This window comes from Protopterus annectens, chromosome 4.part0, assembly GCF_019279795.1.
Source record: "Protopterus annectens isolate FY-2018-M chromosome 4.part0, PAN1.0, whole genome shotgun sequence".
NCBI classification, from domain to species: Eukaryota; Metazoa; Chordata; order Ceratodontiformes; family Protopteridae; genus Protopterus; species Protopterus annectens.
This window is the reverse complement of record NC_056733.1, coordinates 654,382,397-654,409,767: the sequence shown is the minus strand read 5'-3', so window position 1 is coordinate 654,409,767 and position 27,371 is coordinate 654,382,397. Positions and strand designations below refer to the sequence as shown.

General features: G+C 44.6%; 1 protein-coding gene across 1 annotated transcript in view; it reads left to right on the top strand.

Moving 5' to 3' along the window:
• The window catches only part of MAPKAPK5 (MAPK activated protein kinase 5), a 1,432,063-nt gene that overhangs the window by 582,574 nt on the left and 822,118 nt on the right, over positions 1 to 27,371 (top strand). The window contains exon 8 of the mRNA XM_044068618.1: positions 18,973 to 19,053. Within this exon, the coding sequence (XP_043924553.1) occupies positions 18,973 to 19,053 (81 nt within the window). The remainder of the gene's footprint in view (positions 1 to 18,972; positions 19,054 to 27,371) is intronic.

Below are 27,371 nucleotides of genomic sequence, written 5' to 3'. Positions count from 1 at the left end.
AGGGAAAGGAATTGCAAGAACTGAAATACAACTTTGTCTCCCCAGTGCCTACATTTCAGCACAATTGCCCAGCAAAAATTGCTTTTGTATGTAGGCACTCCTGCCCTCCACTGCCTAAAACAAAAATGATGGTAGGAGGCCTCAGCAGTCCAGGGCTGCCCCTGCAACTCTGGCTCAGAAGTGGCCCTTTCCAGACAAGCCTGGTTCCGTATGACTGTCCAAACCACCTCACCCACATTCTGCTTTGTCAGTGCCTGTCTCTGTCTTTGCCAGTCTGGGAAAGCATAACTCAAGACTCCTGGGTTCTCTCTGTCATTCAAAAAGGATACTTTCTGGTGTGGGTTACACTACCTTCCTTCAAGGGCACCTCTCAGCCACCAAAGGGACAGCTACCCTTCTTTCTACAGGTATTTCTAGATTTGTGAAGACAAGGGACCATTCGGGACATTCCTCAAGACCAAAAAGGAAGGACTTTCTACTCCAGAATGTTCATAGTGCCCAGAAAGGATGGTCCTTGTAGACTACAAAAAAATCTGTTCTCTTCCCCTCTCAGGATCACATCTTCCTGGTAAGCAGGATTCAGATAGACCTCGTGGAGTCTCTCTTCCTCCTCAGAATGCACAGGACATCATGTCCTACTTCAAAAACCTTCTGCCCCTTCACATCTCAGCCAAAGAGTTCCTCAGGGTTTTGGAATTCATGGCATCCACTATTCCAATGCTACCTTTGGCGAAACTTCACACGAAAAAACTCCAGTGGTTCCTAAAGTCAGTCTGGACATCACATTTACATCCTCTGGACTTTCCATTTCCTCTCAGCCAATGAGTTCCTCAGGGTTTTGGGATTCATGGCATCCACTATTCCAATGCTACCTTTGGCAAAACTTTACATGAATAAACTCCAGTGGTTCCTAACTTCAGTCTGGACATAGTATTCACATCCTCTGGACTTTCCAGTTCCTCTCATCCCCTGTCTGAAAAGGGAACTACAGTGGTGGGTCCAAGTGCCCCTCAATCCAGGACTCCACTTTTACCCTGTGCCACCAGTCCAAGAGCTGTTCACAGATGCTTCAGATGTAGGCTGGGTGGCAGCTTTCAGGAACTTGAAAGGTCAAGGGATATGGCCCCCCTATCAGCAAAGGGAACACAGTGAAAAGGAGATGAGGGCACTGCTGCTAGCCGTTCAGACCTTTCATCCTCTCTTCCTTCCAGGATCTTGAAAACTGTTCACAGACAATATGATGGTCCTCTGGTATGTGAACAAGCAGGGGGAAACCAAATTCTACCTACTATGCAGTCTGGCACTCCATGTTTGGGAGCTGGAAGTCCAATATCGGGTGACTGTTCAGGCAGTGTACATTCCATCCAACCAAAATTGTGTGGTAGACACCTTGAGCAGGTCCCTAACACAGTCCCATTAATGGATGCTTCAAAGGGATGTGTTTCTGGACTTGTCCACTGGTGGGGTATACCTCAAGTAGATCTGTCTGCATTCCTCATGAACAGACAACTTCCACTATTTTTGTGCCAGATTCCCACACCATCTAGTCTGGAAGGTGGACATCCTTTTGTTCTCTTGGAAGGGAATGTTTCTGTATGCATCCCCCCCCCCCCAATCATTCCAAAAGTCCTGTTCATAATTCAGCAGAACAAACCAAAAATCTTGCTGGTGACTCCGTTTTGGCCAAGACAGCATTGGGGTTTCCCCTTCTCCTGCATTTAGCCAAGGGTATTCACCACAAGTTACGTCACAGGGTGGATCTTCTCACACAAGACAAAGGAGCTCTCATCAATCCTCACTTGTCTACCCTCCAGTTGAATCTGTGGGTGATAGGGTTTGAATTCCTTTTAGACAACTGTTCTCTGAGGATGTGCTAACGGTCCTGCAGGAACCAGGAAACTCAATGCCAGAAAATCTTACCTATCCAAGTGGAAGAGATTTTCACTTTGCCATCTCTCATGAAACCAGGATCCACTATCAGTGGAAGTCCCCTTGGTTATATCCTATTTGTGTGAATTGCTCAATGCTGGCTTGTCCTACTCTTCAGTGAAGGCACATATGACAACTATTTCTGCCTGCCTGCCTCTATTCCCCTTGCTAGCTAGCAGATTTGAGGCTAAACAATTTCTTAACGGCATCCTTCACATTAGACCTCCCAGGAAACCTGTCCCTCCTACCTGGGATCTTAATTTTGTACTGGAAAAGTTGACTCTCCTTTCTGTCAAGCCAGATTCATCAGCATCCCTACAACATTGCTCCTGGAAAACTGCACTTCTAGCTATAACTTCAGCTAGACATGTGTCTGAACTCCACTCTTTAACAGCCTGTTTTCCCTTTTTGGTTTTCCATAAAGACAGGATGTTCTTGTGTACCATCCTTTCTTTTATGCCCAAGGTAGTCAACAAATTGTCACTCAGCCAATCCATTCATTTACCTACCTACCTTTCCTTGTCAACAAAATTCTAGTGATAAGGTGTTGCACACTGTAGATGTATGTAGGCAACTTATATTTTATTTAGACAAGACCAAATCTGTTAGGAAATCAGACCAGCTTTTTGTCCATCATTCCAGTGCTCTGGGATTTTCTGTTTCCAAGCAGACTATTTCTACTTGGATTTCTAAGAGTATTTCATTCTGTTATGTGAAGCATGGTAAGACCTTTGCTTCTTCTGTAAAGGCCTATTCCACTAGGGCTGAAGCCTCATCAGGTGCTTTCTTCAAGGGAGTAACACTAGATCTGAAGTAGGAGATTCATTTGTCTGCAACCTGTGGGTTATGGATCCGATATCGGATCCGAACCGGCATGGTTTACCAGCTATGGATCCAAGCTCTCAGCTCCTCCCCTCACCCATAATGCCCTGCTCTACCCTCATGACCTCAGATCTCGTTTGCCGCGCATGGTGACCAGATTGTTTTTTCCAGCTCTCCAGCTAAGTGCTATATTTAGTGTTTAAAGTACTCAATTTTGATTTTTTTTGGTTAAATTTGTGTGAAAGTGTAGGTTTCCCTCTTGTATTATTACTTTTTTTAGAGTTTAAAACTTAATTTTATATCCCTCCCCTCGCTGGTAGCGTAGTGTGTGTTTGGGCCTGTGAGTGGTTTTTTGGTTACTTTTACCTTAGTTATAGTAACTTTATTTGTTGTTTTTTGGGATGTCTGAACACCAAAAGCTTTTTTTTCTAAGTGCTCCAAGTGTGGCCATAAGCTTTCCCCAGCTGATGGCCACACTCGGTGTGTTAGATGCCTGGGGGTTGAACACCTCACATCTGGATGTTCCATTTGTGCAGGGTTCAACCCCAGGGCATTGAAGGAGCGGAGGTCCAAGCTTGTTTTAGCGGGTCTCTTGCCGGACTCGGCTCGCCTCCGCTCGCCGGGGTAACCGTTACCACGGTTATTCCCTCTCCGGCTCCCCCTCCTCCTCCTGGGACTCAACCTCCCGTTTCTGGTTCGGAGGAGAGGGACGCTAGGAAGAAGGACCGGAGGGAGAAGAACCACAAGCGGCGGGCCGAGACCTCTGTTTCGGCCCCGCCAGCCAAGCGGGCTTCTCCCCCGGCCTCCTTGTCTGCTGGCTCTCCCCCTCCTCGGCTCCGGTCTCCAGTGTGTTTTTCACCGGGACCTGAGGAGGAGGAGACCCGATCTCCGTCGAGGCTATCGAGGAGGCACTCAAGGCCTACCTCGGTAGCCTCTTCGAGATCAACTTATAGCCTGTCAGACGCTGATCTGGACCGGATGATGAGAAGGTTCATCCAGGCCCAGATGCAGATGGGAGTGCTCTTGCCTCCCCCCCCCCTCTGGGGGGGAGCTCGACCCCCTTTTTCAAGCCAATTGCTCCTTCTCCGACCCGCTAACCGGGTTCGGAGCAGTTGGAGCCGAGCAGCTTTGGAGCCTGGGGTGGGTCGGCGCCGATAGTACTTGGTACTTCGGATCCGACCCTGCCCTCGAGTGCATCGGATCCGACCTCTCGGAGCCTGGATCCGAGCCTCGGATCCGGGGGGATCAGTGCTCCTTCGGCGCCGTCTGTGTCGGAGCGCACTGTCCCTTCGGATCCGGCGCCGGCGCCGGCTCCGATCCACTCTTCGGATCCGAGGGGGAGCCGATTGTCAGATCCTTTGGTCGAGGTCGGCTCCCCTTCGGCTTTTGATGTAGTGGAGAGGGCCCTGTTGAGGGTCTCCGGACCCCCGGCACTTGTTTCGGCTCCGTCCCGCGCTCCCTCTGCACTGGGTCAGGCTTCTACCATCCGGCCCTTGGGACAGCCCACTTCTGTGCCCCAAGCTGTTCCCCTGGAACAGGTTGCTGCTTGCGAGGAGTCCTCTGACAGCCCCCAGAGGATGTTCCTCGCAAGCATACGTGCAAAAGGAGGCACATTGACTCCCCGAGTCTCTCACGGAAGACACGGATTTGGAGGAAGGGGAAGGCTCCCCACGGTCACCCCCCGAGGATGTCTCATTTGGAGACATCATGGAAATGCTTCGCATAAGGGGGGGGGTGGTCTGCCCCCAAGTCTTCCTCGGACGAGTCCGTGTTCTTGGAGGCATTTGAAGCGGGCCCGTCTACCTCTTGGGTGTCCCCTCCTGCCGACCCCCTGGTGGACCTCATCACCACCAGGGCGTGGAAGGAACCGGACACCGTGGAGCCAATCCCTAAGAGGCCCGACCGGATCCTCAGTCCACCGGCTGACCGTGCCCATTGGAGTAAGGGGCCTCCGGTAGATGCCATGTTGACGCCGGCGGCCACCAAGAGGGAACTTGCTCAGGAGAGTCCCTCAGTCCATCCCCCGAGCAAGGAGTCTCGGATGATGTACCGCTTGGGGAAGCGGATGTTTAGTTCAGCGACCTTCTCGGTAAGGGCGCTGAACTACCTGGCACACGTAATCAGGATGCAGCGCGATCTTATTAAAGAATACGCTGCATCTCCCCCAGAGTCCATGTCGGAGGAGGACAAAGTGCTGCACTCCACCCGCATGGCCACTCTTAGATCAGTTACCAATACCTCTATGCGGCTACTCTCCCATGCTACGGAAGGCGCCGCTAGAGCCGCAGGGGCAGGTCTAGTCACTAGACGTCAGGCCTGGCTCCGTCATTGCGATTTTTCTGAGCCCTTCAAAGCGTCATTTGCGAACGCCCCCTTTGATGGTTCTGCCCTCTTTGGCAAAACCGTTCGCGACACTTTGACCCAGAGCGAGAAGGACGGGAAGACGCTGTCTGCCGTCGGAATCCGCTTCTCTGCACCCCAGAGGCCCTATTCTAGGAACCAAAAGGGTCAGAAGAAGATGTGGTTCCGGAAGTCGCAGCAATCCCAGCCTGCTCCGGACAACCAGTCCTTCCGTGGCAGAGGAGGACAGGGAGGATGCCGCCCTAGAGGCAGAGGGGCTCCCAGGAACTTCGGGTCCAGAGAACCCTTCTCTGAACGACCCGCGCAGCAACCCTGAGGGGTTGCCCGGCTGCTCCACTCTGGAGGCAGTCGGGGGACGTTTTTCGGGGCACCTAGCGGCATGGGAGTCCATAACATCAGACCGCTGGGTTCTCCAGATCATATCCAGAGGATACCGCATCCCATTTCGTCACTTACCAAAATTGAAGACCCTCCCAGATGTTCCACCCGGTCAACGGGAGGCCGCTTTGGCAGAAATTGGCCATCTGCTAAAGAAAAGAGCCATCCAGCCCGTCCCCCCAGACCAGATCGGATCAGGGTTCTACTCCAGGTTCTTTTTAGTGCCAAAAAAGACGGGGGATCTAAGACCAATTTTAGACCTTTCTCTCTTGAACCTGGCAGTTCCCAAGGAGAAGTTCCGAATGGTCACTCTGCAATCTATTCTCTCCCTTTTGGGAGAAAATCACTGGATGTGTTCCATAGACCTCAAAGATGCGTACTACCACATTCTAATGGACAGACGCTCCAGGAGGTTTCTCTGCTTCCGGCTGGGAGCCAGTCACTACCAGTTCCGGGTCCTTCCCTTTGGTCTCACCACAGCCCCCAGGGTGTTCACCAAAGTATTAGCAGTGGTAGTGGCCCACCTGAGGCTTCAGGGGGTTCAGGTCTTTCCCTACCTGGACGACTGGCTCCTTACCGCCCCAACAAGGCATCTACTACTATTGGCGCGAGACTCCTTTCTCCATCTTGCTCCCTGTCTGGGCATCACTATAAACACAAAGAAATCCAACCTAGCACCCACACAGCTCTTAGATTTTATAGGGGCCAGGTTAGACACAAGGAGCTTGAAAGCCTTCCTCACTGCGGACAGAGTTCAAAATCTGCAGCTCCAGGTGCGGGCCATTCTCCACTCAAGTTCAGTTCCGGCGGAGTTGGTCCTGAGGGCTCTAGGGTCCATGGCGTCTGCTATAGCACTTCTCCCTCTCACCAGGCTCAATATGCGCATCCTCCAGTGGACTCTCTTAGTACAGTGGTCGTACCTTGCTCTTCCTATGCATCATCCCATTGCGATCAGCAAGGCTTGCAAGCGGTCCCTCCTGTGGTGGCTTCACTCCCCAGATCTCCATGGAGGCCGCCTATTTTGTGCTTCTCCCCCTCTCGCCACGGTGACCACGGACGCCTCCCGCCTCGGGTGGGGGGGGCATTTTGCAGGCCGGACCATCCAAGGCACGTGGAACGATTCAGAGACCTTACTGCATATCAACGTTCTAGAGATGAGAGCAGTGCTCTTAGCGTTGCTAGCACTTCAGGACTTTCTTCCCTTGGGAACAATTGCGATTCAATCGGACAACATGTCGGTTGTCTGGTATATCAACAAGCAAGGAGGAACCAGGTCTTACCCTCTTTGTCGAGAAGCCATGAGAGTTTGGGAATGGGCAATCTCCACCAACCGCTTTCTATTAGCAACGCACATTCCGGGTTGGTCCAACATCCTGGCAGACAAGCTCAGTTGCACCATTCTGACCCCTTACAAGTGGTCTCTCAATACTCAAGTAGCGGAACGCATATTCGCATGGTGGGGAACTCCTTCATGCGATCTTTTTGCCTCTCCCTCAAACACCAAGTGCGACAGTTCTTTCGCTCTGATACCTCCTCCAGGAGGTTCCCCAAGAGACGCTCTGGTGCATGCTTGGCCACCCGGTCTTCTGTATGCTTATCCACCCTTGCCTCTGATGCTCCAAGTTCTTCAGAAAGCCTCTCGGGTGGGTTGCAGAATGATTCTCATTGCTCTGTTTTGGCCTCGACAGATCTGGTTCCCCTTCCTAAGGTCTCACTCGGTGAATCCCCCTTGGATTCTAGATCCCATTCCGGATCTGATATCTCATCCATCCTGCCTATCTCCTCCGAACCTGGACAACCTGAAGCTGACCGCTTGGCTGCTCCAGTTCCACTCTTGATCAGGACTCCCGGTATTTCGTCCCCTGTTAAGGCGATCCTGGTGGCAGCTCATAAGCCGTCCACTAGGAAAGTCTACCGTAGCAAGTGGAAACGGTTTTCTTTGTGGGCGGAGCGGCAAGGCCTCAACCCCTTCACAGTTCCTCTCCCTCTAGTGCTTGATTTCGTAACCACTCTTTTTAACGATGGTGCCAGCAGTTCCACAGTCAAAGTACAACTTGCGGCAATTTCACATTATCACATTGGTCATGACTCCAGTCCACTCATGTCAGCCAAGTTGTGTAAAATTTTCCTTAAAGGTACTTTCCTTCTCAGGCCCCATGTAAAACAAGCGGTTCCTCCCTGGGACCTTTCCTTAGTTCTCCAGGCCTTGACCGCCCCCCCCCCCTTCGAACCGGCGGCTACGGTAGATCTCAAATTCTTGTCTTTCACGACTGCCTTCTTAGTAGCCATTACTTCGGCCAAGAGAGTTTCAGAGCTCCAAGCATTATCAGCTAAACCTCCTTACTTGGTCTTTCATCCGGACCGTGTTTATCTCAGGACCAACCCGTCCTTTCTTCCTAAAGTAGCTTCTGAAGCAAACATTAATCAGTCCATTAACCTCCCTGTTTTCTTTCCTAAATATGAGAACAAAGGTGAATACAAGCTTCACTCCTTAGATGTTCAACAGGCAACTTAGATTTTATCTAAACAGAACGGCTGGTCATAGGCAATCCGACCAGTTGTTCATTTCCTTTGCTAAATTTAATTTGGGCAAGCCAATTTCTAAAGTCTCTCTGTCTCGCTGGATTTCACAATGTATCTTATTGGCTTATCAAGCTTCAGGAAGGCCCGCACCGGAGGGTGTACATGCCCATTCAACCCGGTCAGTCTCTACCTCGGCAGCCTTTAAGGCTAGGATTCCTCTAGATGATATTTGTGCAGCAGCCAAGTGGGCTTCATCTCATACTTTTATTTCCCACTATAAGTTGGATCTTGCATCTAGGGGTAGAGCATCATTTGGCTCCGCGGTGCTCCGGAATATCCTTCCATGATGGCTGCCCAAGATTCAGGTAGCTGGGGACTCTGTCCCACAGGTTGCAGACAAATGAATCTCCTACTTCAGATTTAGAAGTTATGTACTCACCATAACGTTCCATCTGAGTAGGTGTATTCATTTGTCTGCAACCATCCCGCCCTCCTATCCCCCTGGCCTTTCAGTTTCCTGCATATGGTGTGTTACCCTTTTCAGGGTGTTCTTGCTGTTGGCAAACTCGATCTGAGGTCATGAGGGTAGAGCAGGGCATTATGGGTGAGGGGAGGAGCTGAGAGCTTGGATCCATAGCTGGTAAACCATGCCGGTTCGGATCCGATATCGGATCCATAACCCACAGGTTGCAGACAAATGAATACACCTACTCAGATGGAACATTATGGTGAGTACATAACTTCTAATTCTATTCTTGAAGCGGCTATATGGACTTCTGTGCATATCTTCACTAAACATTACAAATTGGAAGGCATTTCTGAGTCTAGGGCAGGGTTTGCAATAGAGCCATACTCCATGGCTTTCAGGAGAGCTCAACGGCTACTTCCTCCTCACCCTCTCTTCATGAGCTCTTGTATTCTTCCTCATGTTCAGAATACTGCAACAGATGAGTAGGAGGACATAAAATAGTTGTGTAAAATCTTACCGTAATGATAGATGTCCTTCTCTTCTCTGTTACAGTATTCCAGTCCCTCCTTTCTTCCCCTGGTGGTTTGGTTCTTTCCCTTGGATGGTCAAACCCTACCTTTCTTAGGCTGGATTTCCTCCTGGGACATTCAGTTCTGAGGTAGGTGTGTGTGTGTGTGTGTGTGTGTGTGTGTGTGTGTGTGTGTGTGTGTGTGTGTTTGTGAGACGTCCTTCTCTGGGCCAGTAATCAAGGAGCCTGAGCCTCAATCCTCACCAATGGAGAAAGTCCACTTAGAACAGAAATGAATACACCTGGTATTTTCAGATGTAGCTCTCTGCACCAAGCACAATTTCCCTTAAGAGCACACAGGGAGCACACTCCAGTCCTGGGACTGGGTTTTCCTCTTCAGACCCCAAGTAAGACTCTACCTTTCTCACTGCAGAAGTCAGTGCTCTGTGTCCCTGTTCCAAGTAGCTGACACACTCACTCTTTGAGATTTGATTTTCACACACGTACGCGTGGGAAAGGCTGGCACAGATTTACCTGCTATACCACCTTCACCCAGACTGTAAGGCAGATTCACTGCCACCAGCCAACTACTTTAAGGCTCTTACCAGGGTACCCAATTACTCTTACAATTAATACTTCTACAAATGGTAATATAAACCAAGCAGCAACACTTTCAGGAGCATAAAGCCACAGTGCCACCAAATAAATGCAATTACTCTTAAAGGTTAAACTGTTTTCTAAAAGACCAGCCACAATGAAAGGTTTAAATATACTTAATAATAAATAAAATAGAGAGCGTGAAAATACTGAAATTCTATTTAAAATAAACACCAGAGTTTCAATTCACAGGAAATATGAAGAATAAACAAAGATGGAATGATTCAGACAGATACAGAGAAACAATATTTAACTAGTCTCACTATATTTTCCTAACTGACTGAATAATTACTATTCCCTGGTTACTTACTAAAGCAAGGCAAGATGAAGTGGGTGAGTGGTCTTGTCAGTTCCAAAACAGAGTGCTGAGTGTCACTATCACATCTTATTTATTTATTTGTCCTTTGTTACACGGGTTGGTGTAATGGGGCTGGTGGCCAATTTTCAGTGGAGACCCCAGGTGAAAAGCTCCATATAAAGAAAAACAAGTTACATAAATGTACAGCAATACTATAATCATCGGAATAAAGGAAATGAGATGCAAAATATCCACAAAGGTATGCAATATATACATGTGTTATAGAAGATTTAATGTTCATAGTATGATGAAGTCATTAAATGAGGACAATCAACAATTAAAAGGTGCATATAAAAGCAACAAGTAAATATGTGATCTAGAGAAACTGGGTGGGTTATAGTTAGGTGGGGTGGTGACAGGTACAAGATGGAGAGTTAGCCAGGTAACTCTTCAGTTCTCTTTTGAAAATATTGGGAGAGTGGTTAGAGCATAGATGGTTAGGGAGCTTGTTCAATGTTTGAGACATAGAGCATTTGTAAAGCAGTTTGCCTATGGTTTTATTGGGTCTATAGGTGTCCAGTAGGTTTTGGTCAGTAGTGCGGAGGGACCGAGAAGGTTTGTAAGGGGATAAGAGGTTAGATGGGGAGGGGCAGCTGGCAGGTTTATATAGTAAGGAATGTGTCATTTGAAGCTGAGATAGTAGTAGAAGTTGAGGGAATTCAAGCCAATGAAGTTGTCTAAGGGCAAGGCAATGGTTTGATTTGTATGGTAGGTTGCTGACAATTCTAGCTATGTGGTTGTATGATTGAGTTTAGTTAAAAGGTTTGCTTGGAGATGGATAAAAATAGGGGAGGCATAGAGAAGGCACGGGAGGAGGTAGGCTTGGGCAAAGAAGGTCCTACAAGCAATAGGTAAGAATTTTTTGTTTCTGTACAACACTCCAAACTTTTGGTTGGTCTATTTTATGGACTGTTGTATGTGAATGTGAAATTTCAGATGATCATCAATAGTGACCCCCAGCAGTTTGGTATGAGAGTCAGCATGAATTATTGTGTATGATGTCCTAAGACTGGCCATTGATTTTGGGAGGAAGAGGAGTAGCTTGTTTTTTGGGGGTTAAGGATAAGTTGATTATTAATTAGCCAGTGTTCAATGGGTTGAAAGAGGTGTGTGTCAGGGAGTGGAGATCAATAGGGTTGTTGGAGAGGGTGATGAGTAGAGACACCTGCGTGTTAGATTAGTGTAGATGTGTAGCAAGCGGAGTGAAGGTTATTAGTAAAAATATTAGAGAAGGGGGACTAGGATGGATCCTTGGGGTACACCTGTGTTGGTAGGTAAGAAGGGAGAGCAGGTGGACATCCATCTAACAGATTTCTGCCGGTTAGTAAGATAGCTAGAGAACCAGTTAATAGTGGAAGCAGAGAGGTTGAGTTCGGTTAGTTTGTTAAGAATCTTAGGGTGAAAGACAGTGTCAAAAGCCTTAGTTCAAGGAATAGGTATGACTCCAGTTTGTTTTCATCCCTGGCTTTGGTTATGGTCTGTGTAACGTAAAGAATTGCTGTGGTGGGGCCCAAATCTGTGTTGAGAGGGGTGAGGAGGTTTTCATGGAGTAAGTATTTGAGAAGCTGAGAGTGAATGCACTTTTCTAGGATTTTAGAAAGAGGTGAGAGGATGGCTATAAGGTGGAAATTAGCTGGGTCAGTGGAGTTACCTCCTTTATGAAGTGGAATTGTATAGAAGGACTTCCAGATGTCTGGGACTATGGATTCTTTAATGGAGTGATTTATAAGGATGGATACTGGAATAAGCTATGTTATTGGCTGCAAGTTTGAAAAATGGGGGGTTAAATTGTCAAATGAGGGAGAGCATGGCTTAAGCTTCAGCAGAAGGGATTTTATGTAGGCTGTGGGAACTGGTTTCAAGGAAAAGGTAAAGTTGGGGTTGGTGGATGGTAGGGGTGGGGGTATGAGAGTGGTTGGTGTTAGGAGGGATTAATTTGCGGATTGTCTCTATGAAGAAGTTATTTATTAGGGAGGCTATTTCTATAAAGATTTATCAGGGAAAGGGTTAGGGGTAGAAGGTTTTCCTGGGTAGAGAATATTATTTATGGAGTGCCAAAAGTTTTTAGGGTTGGAAGTATGGGTGGATTGGGCCTCTAGGTAGTAGTTTTTCTTGTCTTGGATGATGATTTTTTTTGTGAGTTTTTTTAGTTCTTTAAATTTGAGAAAGAGAGTGGGAGATTTCGTCTTTGACCATTTTTTTCCAGGTGGAATCCTTGTGCTTCATGGTGGAGAGGGTATGTTTGGAGAGCCAGGTTGTGGGATTAGATTTGATACTTATATTTCTTATGAGAGTGAGAGAGTTTAGGCTGTTTAGAAAAATGTTATTAAATTCATGAACAGCTTTATTTAGGGGAAGGTTGAAAAGGTGGGACCAGTCTATGAGAGACAATAGTTGGTTGAACAACTTTGCATTGCAATTTGCAAGGTTTTGGCAGTCTCTATGAAGCTGGGTTTTAGAGGTAAGAGGAGGTATCCTTTGTATAGAGGTTGGGAGGTGATCACTTAATGAGTCGGGTAGGGTACTGGGATTCTGGTATTGATGAGGATTAGAGGTTATGATCCAGTCTAGTATGGAGCTGGAGTTTTTGTTGATATGGGTGGGAGTAGAAATAAGTTGGCTGAATCCAAAAAGGTTAATGCTAAGACTAGGGGAGAGGGGGGAGAGTTTGTTCCAGTCAATGTTAACATCCCCAAGTAGTATTGTTTCATATGATAGATTCTGTGAAGTCCAGGCTAGTACATATTCAAGTGCTGGATATTATTACCTGGAGGGATATAAATGGATGCAATTGCAATTTTCCTGTGTGGATTAAGGTGGCAGTTAAGGAAGATGAGTTCTGCAGAAGAGAAATCTGGGAGGGGAATTGAGATAGGGGTAATGTTAAGATGTTGTGAGTGTAAGATAGCTACACCACCACCTTTTTTGGATAGTCTGTCTTGCCGCAATAGGTTATACCCTGGTGGAATGATTTGTGCATTTGTAATATGGGGTTTGAGCCATGTTTCTGTTAGGGGTAAGATGTGGGGAGAGTAGCTAGCAATCCATGCATGTAAATCTGTAATTTTATTTGTGAGACTTTGTAGGTTTATAGAGTAGATGGAAAGGAATTTTGATGGGGAGGTTGGGATTAGGTGACTATGTAATGGTGTGGAGTTAGTAGGATTGGATGGAGTTAGTGGACCAGGGTTGGGGTGGATGTCCCCATCTGGTAGGAGAGTGATAGGAGGTGTATGGCAGGTTTAGTGCAAAAGAGGTGGTAGATAATGAGTTTAAGTTTCTGTTTAGAGGGGGAGAGTGTGAGGTTAATGAATTTAAATTTGTGATAATGAATACACACAGTGTTATATAGAGAGGGTGAAATGGGAATGATGGACAAATTGTTGGGGGTGGGTATGATGTGGGGGAGAGTAGGGGATATGGGAGGGTTATCAAGGTTAGTGTGATAAGAGGATAGCCAGGAGAGGATGAACAAGATAGATGGTAGGAGGAAGTGAAGTTGCATATTGTGAAAGTGTGTAGGAGAAAGTGAGGATGCTAGGAGAGTGGATTGAATAGATAATTAGGAAAAGGAGTAGGTGTGTGTTAAAGGGTTGGTTTGGGTTGGGGAAGTCTCAGTGGTTAAAGCAGAGTATGCTGTGTTTGGAAGATTGGAGATGGGGGAGGTCCTAGTGTAGAGTTTAAGGTATAGAATCTAGAGTAAGCAGGGGTGGGTGGGAAAAGGGGGTAGGGTAGAGGAGTGGAGTGAACCTGAGCGTAGCAAGGGCAAATAGAGTGGGGCTACTACACCTGAGTCAGAGCTTTTAGCTAAGAAAAAAAACAATCAGTGAAGAGGAGAGCTGAGCAGACTTGAGAAGATGCAGGTGAGTTATTTAGATGTAGAGGAGGGAGGAATGCAATAGGGACAGAAAAAAAGAGGTCTAATGGAGGAGGAGGAAGACATTTGGACAGTGTACTAAAGTGGAGGAGTGGGGGTGTGGCAAGGGAGGGTAGCAGAGGTAGAAAGATTTTAGGAGCACAGCAGAAAGGAAACAGTCAGGTCAAAAGTGGGTAGTGAGTGTAGAGGAAAAAGAGGAGATGGGGAGGAGCAAAGTGGAATGGGGGAGTAAGATAAGGAGGCCTGGGTTTGGTGAACTAGTCCAACAGGACTACTGCTATATGGTCAAACTGGTCGATGGAGAGAGGCTAAGGAGAAGGTGGAGGAAGAGCAGTTTCTGGTGGTGTGGAGGTAGTTGATTAGGGGATTACAGTGTAGATATATTACAGTGAGGAACATACGTTCTTCATCTTTTTCTAGTGTCCTGTTAGGGAGTTGCAGAGCTTAATATGTTTCCAAGGGTATCAGTGTTTGGTGCAGCGAGGTTGAGGATTAGGACAGATGTTTAGGCTATATGCTGTGAGCTTTGCCCTAAAAGAAAGACGAAATAACATTAAAATGAGGGGGAGAGGAGTGGTTAATTGTGAGGGGAAATGATTAGAATGCTAAGAATGCAAATATTATATTGGAGACAAAGTTGTGGTGAGGGCAGTGAGTGGGTGCCAGGTGAGGCAGAAGACATAAAAAGAGGACTAACACTGCAACTAGACTGGGAGTACAATCCAACTAGCAGTTACAGTATATCAAAATAAAGAAGCAATTTACCATTTTCTGTTCCTTACAATACAGTATGTAACAGTGCAATTAACTAGCAGTGAAAAAATAGCAGTCACCTTAGTAGTTAACCTACAAGTTAACTGAGAATAGTCAATACCAGTTTTGGATCATCAACCATAAATGTGAAGGTAATAACACAGTCTGCAATGGCACTAGCGCCCTGACAGTAATAAGAAATCAGTGCTGAAAGTCACTAGTAGCAAGGCTTCTACATCGTACAGCACACTTTTATACAGCAGTTATTCTCAACATATTGCAAATGTAAAAAGAAAACAAATAAAACAGATACTTGGGTGTGGATCTGTCAGATATCATACAGCGTTATGTTCAGTCATCCAGTGGTGGGAGGTTACAGCAGTAGTAGCTTAGGGAACACTGCAGAGTTAGGTAATAGATTGTTCCTTAATAACAATTATAAGGTAGAATGCTGCACTACTAAGCTATGATAATATGTGGCCTGATGACTGTAATAGGTATCCTGCCTTAAAGGTGGCAAAGGGAATACACGCTAGGCAGATTTGTAGTGCTCACAGGTAGAAAATGGGCTTAGAGAAACCACTTGTTATCGTCAGAATTACTTATTACAGAGGGAGAAAACAGACCTGCAAGCAGTGAGTTGAAAGTGCGACAGAGGCAAAATAAGAGCAACAAACTATACACCCTTTCATTTAAAATCTCGTACAGAGACTGCTTCTAAAAAAAAAAAAATCTCTCACTAATATCTAAATACAATTTCAGTGCCTGCTAAAGAATAACATCATATCTGGTCAGCTGATTCTGTGCTTCCCACACTATCCCTTCTGACTAGAAGCTGAGCCAGGCTCTAGCACAGGTGTTTCACAATACACACCTAGAGCGTTGCTGAAGCTTATTCCAGTATCTGGAGACTGTAGAACAATTCCAACTCTTTCATCCTTCATGCAAAGACTGACCAGCCATTCTCTGGCACCCCAGGTTAGCAATAAGAGCAGGATTCCAGCCCAGACATTGTGTCTCTGGCTGTATTCAGGCCTGTGAGATAAAATCTTTATGGCCTAAATCAAGTCATTTAATTTCAGTGTGCTTTTCTTAAGGTTAGCTAGGTTGAGCTTGACCCCTTCCCTTCCAGAATCCTTTGTTAGCATATATACATTTAATCCATTACAATATAGTCTGCCACACATGTGTATCTCTTTTCTGTCCAGCAGGACCCACTGTTGATATATTTTTAACACAAGAATCTGTACAAATCAGTTTGATATCCAAATGACATAAAATTATTTGCAAACTCTAGCTAGTGATGCTGGCATGTGTTACACATGCACTGCATTACTCTGTCTGGCATAGTTGCCACTCCCCCACATCATCACATCTCTCCCACCCTTTGAAGAGTCAAGCTAGTTTTTCAAGTGACCCTGGAAAAGCATTGTTTGAGAGAAATTAGCCTGCCTGGGAATACATTAACCAGTAACCTGCCCAGAGGATCCCATCTGCATTGGCATTGCTGACCCCACTATGGTGCTGCCCCAGATGGGTGCACCCAAGTTTCCCAGTGAACATGTCTCCAAAGTCCTGTAACACTGCTCGGATTTCTTGAACCTGAGTGGGGGATAACCACTGGGAAACTCCTACCCCTTCCACTGAGGAGTCAGTCTGAGCCTCACTGAGGAGATCAGTCACCAGATACCCCTCAGACTCCTCCTGCCACTCACTGCAAATACTTAGCCTAAGGGCCTCCCTATCATGGTGGGGCTTCACCATATTAACATGGTTCAGTTTGTGCCCCTGCCTCTTGCCTAGTAGTTCTGCCATGTAATTAACATCACTGACCTTCCTTACCATTTTGAATGGTCCTTCCCAAGCTACCTGCAGCTTATTGTGTCTGACAGGAATGAGCACCATAACCTGCTGTCCCACAGCATACTCTTAGGCTCGAGCATTCCTGTCACACTAGACCTTTTTCTGCTGTTGGGCTCCTGCCGGGTTCTTCTGGGCCAAGCCCATGGGCTCCCTAAGCTGTGTCCTGAGGTTTAGGACATATGCCACAACAGACTCCTTGCGTGATTCACACTCACCCTCCCACTCATCACAAATCATATCCAAGGGTCCCCTTACCCTGTGCCCATACAGTAACTCAAAGGGTGAAAAAAATGTGGAAACCTACTCTGCTGAAAATGTCTAACAAAGCATTTGCCACTTTCTCTGCCTCATTCGAGGACAGAGCCACCACCTCAGGGTATCTAGTAGCATAATCTACTACCACTGGGATATATTTTTCCCTGTGAAACTTGGGGTATGCAGAGGCCTCACAATATCCATAACTACCCTTTAAAACAGCTCCTTAATCACAGGCAAAGGCATCAAAGGAGATTTAACCTTGTCTCCTGCCTTGCCTACTTTTTGGCATTGCACACAGCTCCTGCAGTACCCTTTTACATCCCTTGCAATCCTAGGCCAAAAAACATTCTGCATAATACTTCTCTTGGTACGCTGTATGCTCATATGGCCTGCAAAAGGAGTGTCATGGGCTATGGCTTGAAGTGCCAGATGGTAAGGCTGTAAGCACTACCAACTGCTGTATTACCTCACCTCTAGCCTTCCCTCAGGGGTCCACTCTCTGTACAGTAACCCTTTGTTTCAGTATACAGACTTCCCTTTTCTTGAGAATCAGGTGCTTCCATTAGCTACCTCCCTCAAGCCTTGGTAGTGTAGGATCCGAGAGCTGAGCCTGTCTCAACTCTGCCTTTGTGACCTTTTCTGTCTCCCCTTCCACAGGAAGTCTGGTATCTTCTGACAGCGGTGCAGCACTGTCAGCTTGGCTACTAACACTCACCTTACCCTTGCAGTCACCCTGTCCAAGGGAACATCAGTACCTATCAGCAGCTGTGCTAACCTTCAGGCTCACTGCTACAGGGTAGTGCCCTCCCTGAAGTACCCACATCACCAGCCCCAGCTGCAGGCGTGAAGTCTATCTGGGTCCACCCCACAGGCTACCAGACCCACATGCCTGTCTCCAAGCCTGAATGCATGTAACTGCATGCACACAAGGTACTGCATTATCAAAATCATTCCCTATCAATACATCTGCTGGGATATCCTCACACACTCCTACTTGCTTGCTTCCTTTTCCACCCTCCAAGTTAAGGTGGACCCTGGCCAGAGGTGTTTGGAATGGGGTCCCCTCCTAAAGCTCTGACTGGAGTGGACTGCCCAAGCAAGTACTGGTCCTCTTTAACCACTGCAGGCTTCACAAGGGATTATGTCAGAGGCTGTGTCTCTATTAGCAATGGCCTGTTTTCCGTTCACTAAGATAGGATACAAACTCTGGTGATAGTTTGATACCCCTGTTGTCTCCAGACAACTTAGAACTGTTACGCTGTTATTCCCATTTGCTGGTGCCCCCACCTTTTGTTCCCCATCTTGCTTCAGTGGACATTTGTACGCTACATGGCCCATCTGGTTACATTTATAACATCTAAGCCTTGATCCTGGCTATATACCTGAACAAGGGGCTTCTCCTGTTACTGGTGGACTCTGTTGGGGTGGTTTATGCTGCCCAGCATGGGTTCCCTTACATCCATGTGTAGCACTGGGTATCCCCTTCTTTTTCAGTGGTGCCCTGTTTGCTAAGTAGAGATCCCCTTTTCTCCCCAGCTCATCTGCAGTGTTACACTCCCAGTCTGCCAACCAGATTCTCATGTCCATAGACAAAATGCTAGGGCTTGTTACCTCACCAAAAGGTCTGAAAGCCTTTCAAAAGTGGTGACTTGACACCCACTCACCCACCTATGAAAATAACTGCTTAGCTCAACAGTATAATGACATACACTTTCATCTGCCTTATGTGTATGCTCACAAAACTTTTTTTTAAGCATCAGGTGTTAACTTAAAACATTCCAATAAAAGTTGTTTAACTTTGTCATAATTTAAACAATCAGTATCAGACAATTTGGAAACCACGGTTACAGCTTCACCATGGAGTAAGGGGGCCAGGAACCATACCCAGAGCCCTTGGTCACCATCATATTGTCTACATCCTCTTTCAAATATATGAGTAAAACTATAAAAATTATCACCTTCTGTAGACTGTGGAAGAAATTTACTGACTTTTGTTCTTTTTGGGATTCGGTTAATCCCTTCCCCATTATCTCCATGTCCCTGTCATGATGCTGCGTAGGCCTTTCTAAGGTAGGTGCAGACTTGAGTTTGCATTATGCAGCATGCAGCCAGCCACAGCACTCAGTTAAGACTTGGACATGTTGCATTTGATGTGAATTGTAGGTTTCATTTTGGTTTCCTGTATTTTTTTTTATTTATTTGTTTTTCTTGAACAGGTTCTGGAGGCACAAAGGAGACATCAGAAAGAAAAATCTGGAATAATACCTACCTCACCTACTCCATATACATATAATAAGGTAGGACTACTTATTTATAGGATTTTGTAATAAGCACAGACATTTAAGTAGTGAAATGCAATTATAATAGTGGCATGATGCATACAAAATTATGTTCTCTGTAGAGGTTTGCACTTAACTCTCTCAGTAGGTCATATTATGAGGAAAGAGAGTGCCCTTGTGACAGTTTTTCTAGCAAGATTAACCAGGGCTTTATTGAATGGTTTCTATAGAAAGTGCTTTCTTAGTGCATCAGGATGTTTGGCTTATCAGAAGAAGATGATGGCATACTGCTATTTTTGCACATTTCTCGCAGTATGCATACTGATGTGAACAGTCTAGACTTGGACTTTTAAGAGATTGTAGCATCTCTAGTTCTTATTTTTCCTGGAATTTAGAGTCTAACCTTCAGCCATGACAAAAATGGCCAAGGCCTTGTATTTACCTCATACTTCTCTGTTACAGTTTTTCAGTGCTCACATTATGTGGGATTCCCAGAAAGCCTTATGCCAGAATGTTTTGATTTCAGGTGGGAAAATATTTTCTTTATGATGTACGTTTGATGATTTCTTGCTTTCAAAAGCAGATCTACCTTGCCTGTTTCATTTGACCTTTTAATTTTTATTTTGTAAACTTTGGACCCCCCCCCCCGCGTCTTTACAGTAAAGGTATACTTGATTGTTGTTAATGCTTTAATATCAGTAGATCACAAGAAAATTGTACTCTTTACCCAGGAAATTCCTTAAGGGTCTGATCTCCATTCAAGAAAGAAAAACAGTTGGCGTATTTGGCCTGGCTACCATAATTTCCTAAACAGTTTTTCAGATTTATATTTATTAAATTGCTTATATCTAAGCACTCTGAAAGTAGTACAACATGTCTAGAATAAATGAGAGGTTATACAATAGGGTATATAACAGTAAAAGAAGTGTGTGTATATGCATGCATATGTTTTTGAGTTGCTTTTGTGCAAATAGAATGAAGTGCGTGATTGATTTGCTGAATGTACATATTGTTAAAAACAGACTTGGTTGAGTGCTGGTGATGTGTAAAGCAGAAAGATGAATTTCTAAAAGTGAGTGCGGATTTGGGGGTTTGAGTGCTAGTAGGTTAGGGATGTACTAAGGGTTAGGTGAATGGATGGATGTGAGTGAGGTGAACACCTTAACCATTATGTAAATTCCCAACTTTGTTGGGATGTAGTATGTTGAGTTGGTCGTATGCTAGTGCTGAACCCTTAAGATATTTTGAAAGTTCCTGGACAAGGGGTTGAGAGTGTGTACGTCTGATTGCAGGTTATGGTTAAAGAGCTAAGTAAGGGAGTAGACATAGTATTGTGGATGTGTTGATGTGTGGTTTGTGTCCAAGCATAAGCCCCCCTGCACCTTACTAATGCATGCCAGCCCTACCCCTAACCCTATGCCTTACCTTACAAAAACCTTTTCCATAGCACTACCACTATTCAGACAAATTATGTCTGAAATTAAGTGGGTAGCGTTCATGGATCACAAAAAGAAACTGGTTGATCTGAAGTTGGTTTTCATTTGATCTTCAACCTGTGCAAGGTTGATTTGAATCGTTTGTCATGGAAAACTGCTTTCTTATAAGCCATCACTTCAGCTAAAAGAGTGTCTGAACTTCAAGCATTATGTATCAGGTCACCCTATTTGATCTTCCACAAAGATAGAGTGACATTGCTTACCAACCCTTCTTTGCTGCCCAAGGTTGCTTCTGAGGCTAACATTAACCATGTCGTCAGTCTTCCAGTTTTCTTCCCTAATTTCCAAAACAAAGAAGAATACAAACTCCATGTGCTAGATGTGCGTAGACAATTGAGTTTTTGTTTGGCTAGGACTAAACACTTTAGAAAGTCTGACCAGCTTTTTATTTCATATTCAAAGACTACATTTGGGAAACCAATTTCCAAAGTTAATCTGGCAAATTGGATTATAAGCTGCATTTCACTGGTTTACTCTATTAGGGGAATACCTTTGCCTGTACCCATCAAAGCTACTAGGTTAGAACCCACTTCCGTTGCTTTCTGGTCTAGAGTTCCTATTGATGATTATTTGCTCTGCAGCTACTTGGTCAAATTCACAAACTTTTATATCTCATTACAAATCGGACATTATTTCCAGAAACAGAGCCTCATTTGGTTCTGCTGTATTCTGGAATATCCTTCTGTAAGGGCCTCCCAAGATTTATGTAGCTGGGTACTCTGTTCCACAGGTTGAAGATCAAATGAAAAAATACAACTTCAGATAGAGAAGTTATGTTCCTACCATAATGTTCCATCCGAGTTGTTGCTTTTTCATTCGTCTTCAACCTTTCCTCCCTCCATCCCCCTTCTAAGTTCTTCCTCTCTGGAGACCTGGTGGATGTTGTTTTTTTGTCACTCCTGTATCCATTTTGAGCTCCTGAAGTACTACTACTACTATTCTATTCAGGGACATAGGTTTTTACCCTGTATTTATAACTTAGTTACCTTGTGAGCAGCAAACTCAGTCTGAGGGATGAAGGGAAGGCAGGGCATTATGGGTAGGGGAGGAGCTTAGATTTTCAGATCCTAGAGTTATAGTATACGGCTGAGTCAGATCAGAAATTTTCTCTGTAATAAAAAAGGGTTGATACGCAATGTCACTCTATCTTTGTGAAAAAAACAAATAGGGTGACTTGATAGATAATGCTTGAAGTTCAGTCTTTTAGATGAAGTGATGGCTACTAAGAAAGCATTTTGCCATGACAAAAGCTTCAAATCTACCTTCCACACGTTGAAGACGAATAAAAAAGCAACAACTCAGATGGAACATTATGGTAAGAACATAATGTCTTTTTTTCCTTTTGAGATCTTAGATTTTCTGTGTTTTGGTTGCTTAATATGTTGGGATTGATGATTAATGTGTTGATCTTTCAGCATTTTGATCAATTTCCATAAATCCATCTCTTTTTCCCTTTATATATATATATATATATATATATATATATATATATATATATACATAGTGGGGTGCGTGTGTTAGTGTGTGTGTAAATTAGCACAACATTTAAAAGGGAAAACAGTAAAAAGAGAAAGTCGACTAAAAAGAACAGCTGGGCGAGAAATATTTATTCAAAGGCAAGTTAAAATAATTTTTAAGGGACAGGGAGTATGTTGAAAACAGCAGCTGAACAAGATTAATATTTAATTAAATAAAGGCCAGCTTGAATGGGTATGTTTTTAGGGAGAATTTGAAGCCACTTAATGTGGGGGATGCCCTAAGTCAACCAGGCTGCAAGTTCCAGATGTGCATCCCTTAGTGCTACAATGCTTTGATAAAGTAGTCAAATTCGCAACCAACAGTATAGATCACATCACTGACTCTTTAAAACAACTAAAATGGCTTGTAGCAAATAATTCTCTATTGTACTCACAATTAATTACAACCTTCAAACTACTGCACAACCCTGAAAAATTCCCATCTCTTCTCTCCTTCATTCAACCTAAAACTACTAAGAGACCTCTACACTCCACTGACAAATCATTACTCTCCATAACTAAACATAACAATGCAGGATGCTCCCTGTTTTCACACTACATTGCTAATAGCTGGAGTACCATCCCACTCCAGTTAAGAACAGTCTGCAACCTGAAAGACTTTAAATGCCAACTGAAGCAACACCTACAAAATGGCTGTGCACCTGCACCATCCCTCGCTAAATTGGTACTACTGTGCTGCCCAAAATTTAATGGACTATTGTGGCAACTGTACCTTACTGTATCACCTCATCTCTGTCTACCTTGCTCTTCTTCCCCTCATTCCTTTCTTTGAGCTGTTCTGACTCTTTATCTTTCTATGTCCTAAATTTTGAACAAGTCTTTGTAGTAACATATATGCTTATGTCAAACCTGACAGTCTATGCATACTGATGATATTGCACTTCATATGCCTCTCTGTATTAAAAAAATGTATTCATATACAAACCATGTAATTATTACTTTTATTCAAAACTGTAAATTGTGTAATTGATATCAAGGATTTCTGAATAATGGAACTGTTGCTTAGAAATGAAACTGACTGTAAATGATGAAACAGTGCAAATGATGTCCATGATGTCTGCATAATGGAGCTTTTCTCTCCAGGCCTCCACTGAAAAATGGCACAGCTCAATTGGATTTTCCGAGTAAACAAGTGTCGATAGATAAAATAAATAAATAAATGGGTAAAGGCCTGATGCTGAATGCTGCTCAACTTGGGTCTTCAGAACAACCAGCAGCCCCCAGAGAGGCTGTGTATAGGGAACATGGGAGCCAGTACTAGGTCAGCAAATCTTAAGATAGGGTGCACCTAAGTCATGTAATGCTAAATACACAAACATCAGGACTTAATTTGTACGCAGAACTGGTATAATGTGTTGGGATCTAGATACCTAGTAAGTAGCTACAGGCACTTAGGCTTTGAATCTGAAAGCTGTAGGCATAGACTGTTAAAGCAATCCAGTTGGAAGGGGAGCAGGGCATGCACTATTGTGAAGAGATTGTTGGAAGGAATAAAGTGCTTAATGAGGGCGGACCACTGTGTGTGTGTTTGGATAGATAGGAGGCAGTCCTATCCAAGATAATACCAGTAGTGTCACAGTAATGCCCCACTTAATACAATAAGATGTTTACTGTATCTGATACTTAGGAGATGAGGTCAGAGCTGAACTGAACAGTGACATTAATCCTTAATTATAAGTAGACCATTAAAGACCCCAATAGAATGTGTTTTGCCTGAAAAACAGGCTTGGATTGATGGTTACTGCTATTATCTTTCACGTATGAATCTATTTGCACGTAAAACATCATCTCAAAAACCTTCTCAGGAAATTATAGTTTTGAGATTAGTTGATGATCATCCAGAACATCAGAGTCTAAACCAGTCTGTGGGAAGACAGGAGTAAACAAATCCTTATTCAGTGTAGATGGAAACACTCCATCCTCGAGTGAGGCTCTGGCATTGTCGCACAAGACTGTGCTTACTGTCTCTAGACAGGCCAATACCTGACAGTACAAGTATCCAGCGTCACAGTCACAGTACGCATACCTGAAACCAGAGGGAGAAACGTCACATGCACTGAGTCTTGAGGAGCAGTGCCTTGACCTCTGTGCACACCTTACAGAACACCAGATCTGATCAAGGCAGCCTTGGTGACAAAGTAACCAGCACCTAGACTGCATTTATCATTTGATAATAAAGACTTTCATTTTGCGAGGTAGGCTAGTCTACACAGCTTTGTTACCACCCAGAAGAGGTGTTGACAGTTGTTTTGCCATAGCCAATTTCCCAGTACAAGTACAATGACTTCATCTAGGAGATCTTGCTATGGTGAAATGTAGAGTAGATACTAAGTACATGTTTGTCCTTGAGCAAGCTGGTTTGACACTGCTTCCTCTCAGCCCTTCAGCTAGTCCTCATTAGCTTATGGAGCTCAGAGTTGAACCATTGCTTGCACTGAACCAGGTGGACTAGACATTTACTTCTCAGGGCCAAAATGTCCAGGAATGCTATGAGTCTGATAAGACTTTAGCCTGGTTTTCAGGATCAGTGGCACTGAAATATTGCAGCTGTCTATGTATGACAGAACACAGCGCGTCTGCATTGTGCAAGACTTTGGTCTCGGTTGTGGTGGCAGGGTGGGGGGTCTCCTTGGGGTGATCAGCCTCAGAACTACAGGACTAATAATCTCTAGAACAGAAAGGAAAATAATGCCATTCTTAGATGGAACAATCTGAAAATACTACATCTTACAGTTAAACTCCGAAACTTAAAGTACTTAGAAACAAAATGAAATCTTCCATGGCTAAGTTACCATAGCTATCAAAGACAACTACAATTCCTTATTTAGCTATGTTAGAAAACTTGGAAATAATATCCATCACTGCCCATAGTTTATATATAATAACCCATTCTAAAGACTTAAACCTTGCCTGTGATATAAACAGGACCTGCTGGAGAGAGAGGTGTGTATCCCAGAGACTACCTCATCTGTGGAATAGGCTCCCATCCATGTGAAGCAGAGTTCCTCCCTAACCCAATTTAAGTGCAGCTTGAACAATTGGATGGGAAACCGGAAATTCATCCCTGGTTTGGCACCTATGTCTCTAATGCAAACAGGTAACCTGTAAATGGCTCATCTCCCAGGCCCATGCTTATACTTATCAAGGGTATCAGAACTTGTCAGAGATTTGGGATGCATGGCTAGGCTTAAAAAGGCCCTAATGGTCATTAGCCTAGTAAACACCTATGAACCTTACCGGCTCAGCATCTGATGACATAGATGGCTTATTAGTAGGCAGATTTAGTGTAGACTTCTCTCTCATAACTCCACCTTGCCTCCATACCCTTGGCCTCCTGGAGGCCTCCTCACCAATGATTTTCCCCTAAGCAAGTCATCAGGATTCTCTCTGCTGAAAAATATCAGTTCCATGGGGCTTGATGTTATACTGGGGTGCTTCCTTGCCAGTATGAAGCATATGCTGACCCACTCCACAATGTGTTTAACCTCTGCCTGTCTTCTGACTTTGCGCTTGAGGCATGAAAAACAACTGTTGTCATCCCATCTTCACAAGGTAGGTTCTTGCCACTTAGCTGGACCACTGCAGACCCACAAGCCTCATCAACCTTATCTGCAAAACTGGAACACGTTATTGGCCTCATAAGTTCAGACATTGGGAGACTCCAGTCACTTGACCCAAATCAATTTGGGTTGACGAAGAGGTGGTCTTGTCTGCCTAACCTTGTTGACGCCTTTAAAAAAGTCACTGAGACAGATCAGCATACTTGACTTTTGTAAGGCCTTTAATACCATTCCACACTTGGACAGCCTAAGCTGAATAGTGAAACTAAATGTATACCCCTTTGTTACCAGCTGGATAACTAGCTCACAGGCAGAACATAGCAATTTAAGACAGGGGACGCACTGTCTTCCAAAAGCCTGTTAATAATGGTGTCCCTAAGGGCTTGGTTCTCAGGCCATTTTTATCTGTTATTTACTTCTCTTGCAGCAAAGGTGATGTCAGGGGCCTCTAGCTGACTAAGTTTGTTAATAATTGCAAACTTGATGGCATCATAAATTCCTCCGAGGGCCCCTTGATTCTACAGGAATGACTACATATATGAAATAAATGGTGCCAAGATTGCTGTCTTAAGCTAAGTGCAAATAAAAGTGTAATACAGTATCCTTTGAAAAACAGGAGCACTCTTGCTGCTACCACTTAAATGCTACCTATTAAAACTGAAACTTTCTACCAGAGACCCGGACACATTTGTAGACACATGCTGTTCTTTGCTAAGCAAGTACCCACAGTTAGAAGAAAACCTAACTTTTCTGTGTCGCATAGTTAGTTACCAAGTGTACATCCTCAAAGTCAAAGGATAGTGATGAACTTCTGTACTTGTCCTTCATTAGGTCTGGTAATGAATATATTACTGCCTCGAACATTTACGTATCCGATACTTAATTCAACTTAAGAGACCTCAGTGTTTCCGTACTAAGAAGATAATGCATTGAACTCCATTACCAATGCAGAACACTTTAAAACCCTGTCTCTCTACTCCGTCTCCTGCAGACTCCTTAGGGGTGATCCTCTTCTTCTTCTAGCATGTAAAGTCTTGAGTGACCCTGTCCTGAACCTACTACCTCCTTTTTTGCACAACTGGGAATGCCGTAAACACTTGCATGGAAGACCTCATCCTTTACTGTAACATAAGTAAGAACTGGTGGTGAGCTGGAGACCTCACTCAAAGAATTTCTCCCCTATAGAATATACTTTTCTTGCATGTTTTTTTAATTAAACAAGAGACACGTTTAAGATGTTAAGTTGTCAATCTCGCCTTCATTCTTGCTGGATGAGTTCGGAGCCGAACCTCGGCTCCGACTCGGCCTAATACTAAAGCTCGAGAGCTATTTTTACCGGCTCGAGGCTAACCTATGACCCATAATGCTAGGCGTCATATACCCAGATCTCGTTTGCCGCTTCAGCTATGAGGTTGCGTTTTTCACCGGCTCCAGGGCATATATTTTTATTAATAGCTTTATAGATAGTTTTTCTGTCAGATTTTTTTTTCCTTTTTAGCATTAGTATGTCTAAGGATACTAAGGTATCGGGTTTCAAGAAGTGTTGACTCATGCTGTCAGAAGATGTCTCTGACAGATGGTCACACTTCTTGTGTGTATTGTTTGGGCCCTCTGCACCTGCAGGACTCTTGTTCCATCTGCCATGCTTTTAGCCCTAGAGTCCTGCAGGAGTGCAGAAATAAACTCATTCTTAGAGGCTTGTTAAAGCCTGAAGGTTCTCTGGCTAAGACCATGACTGGAAA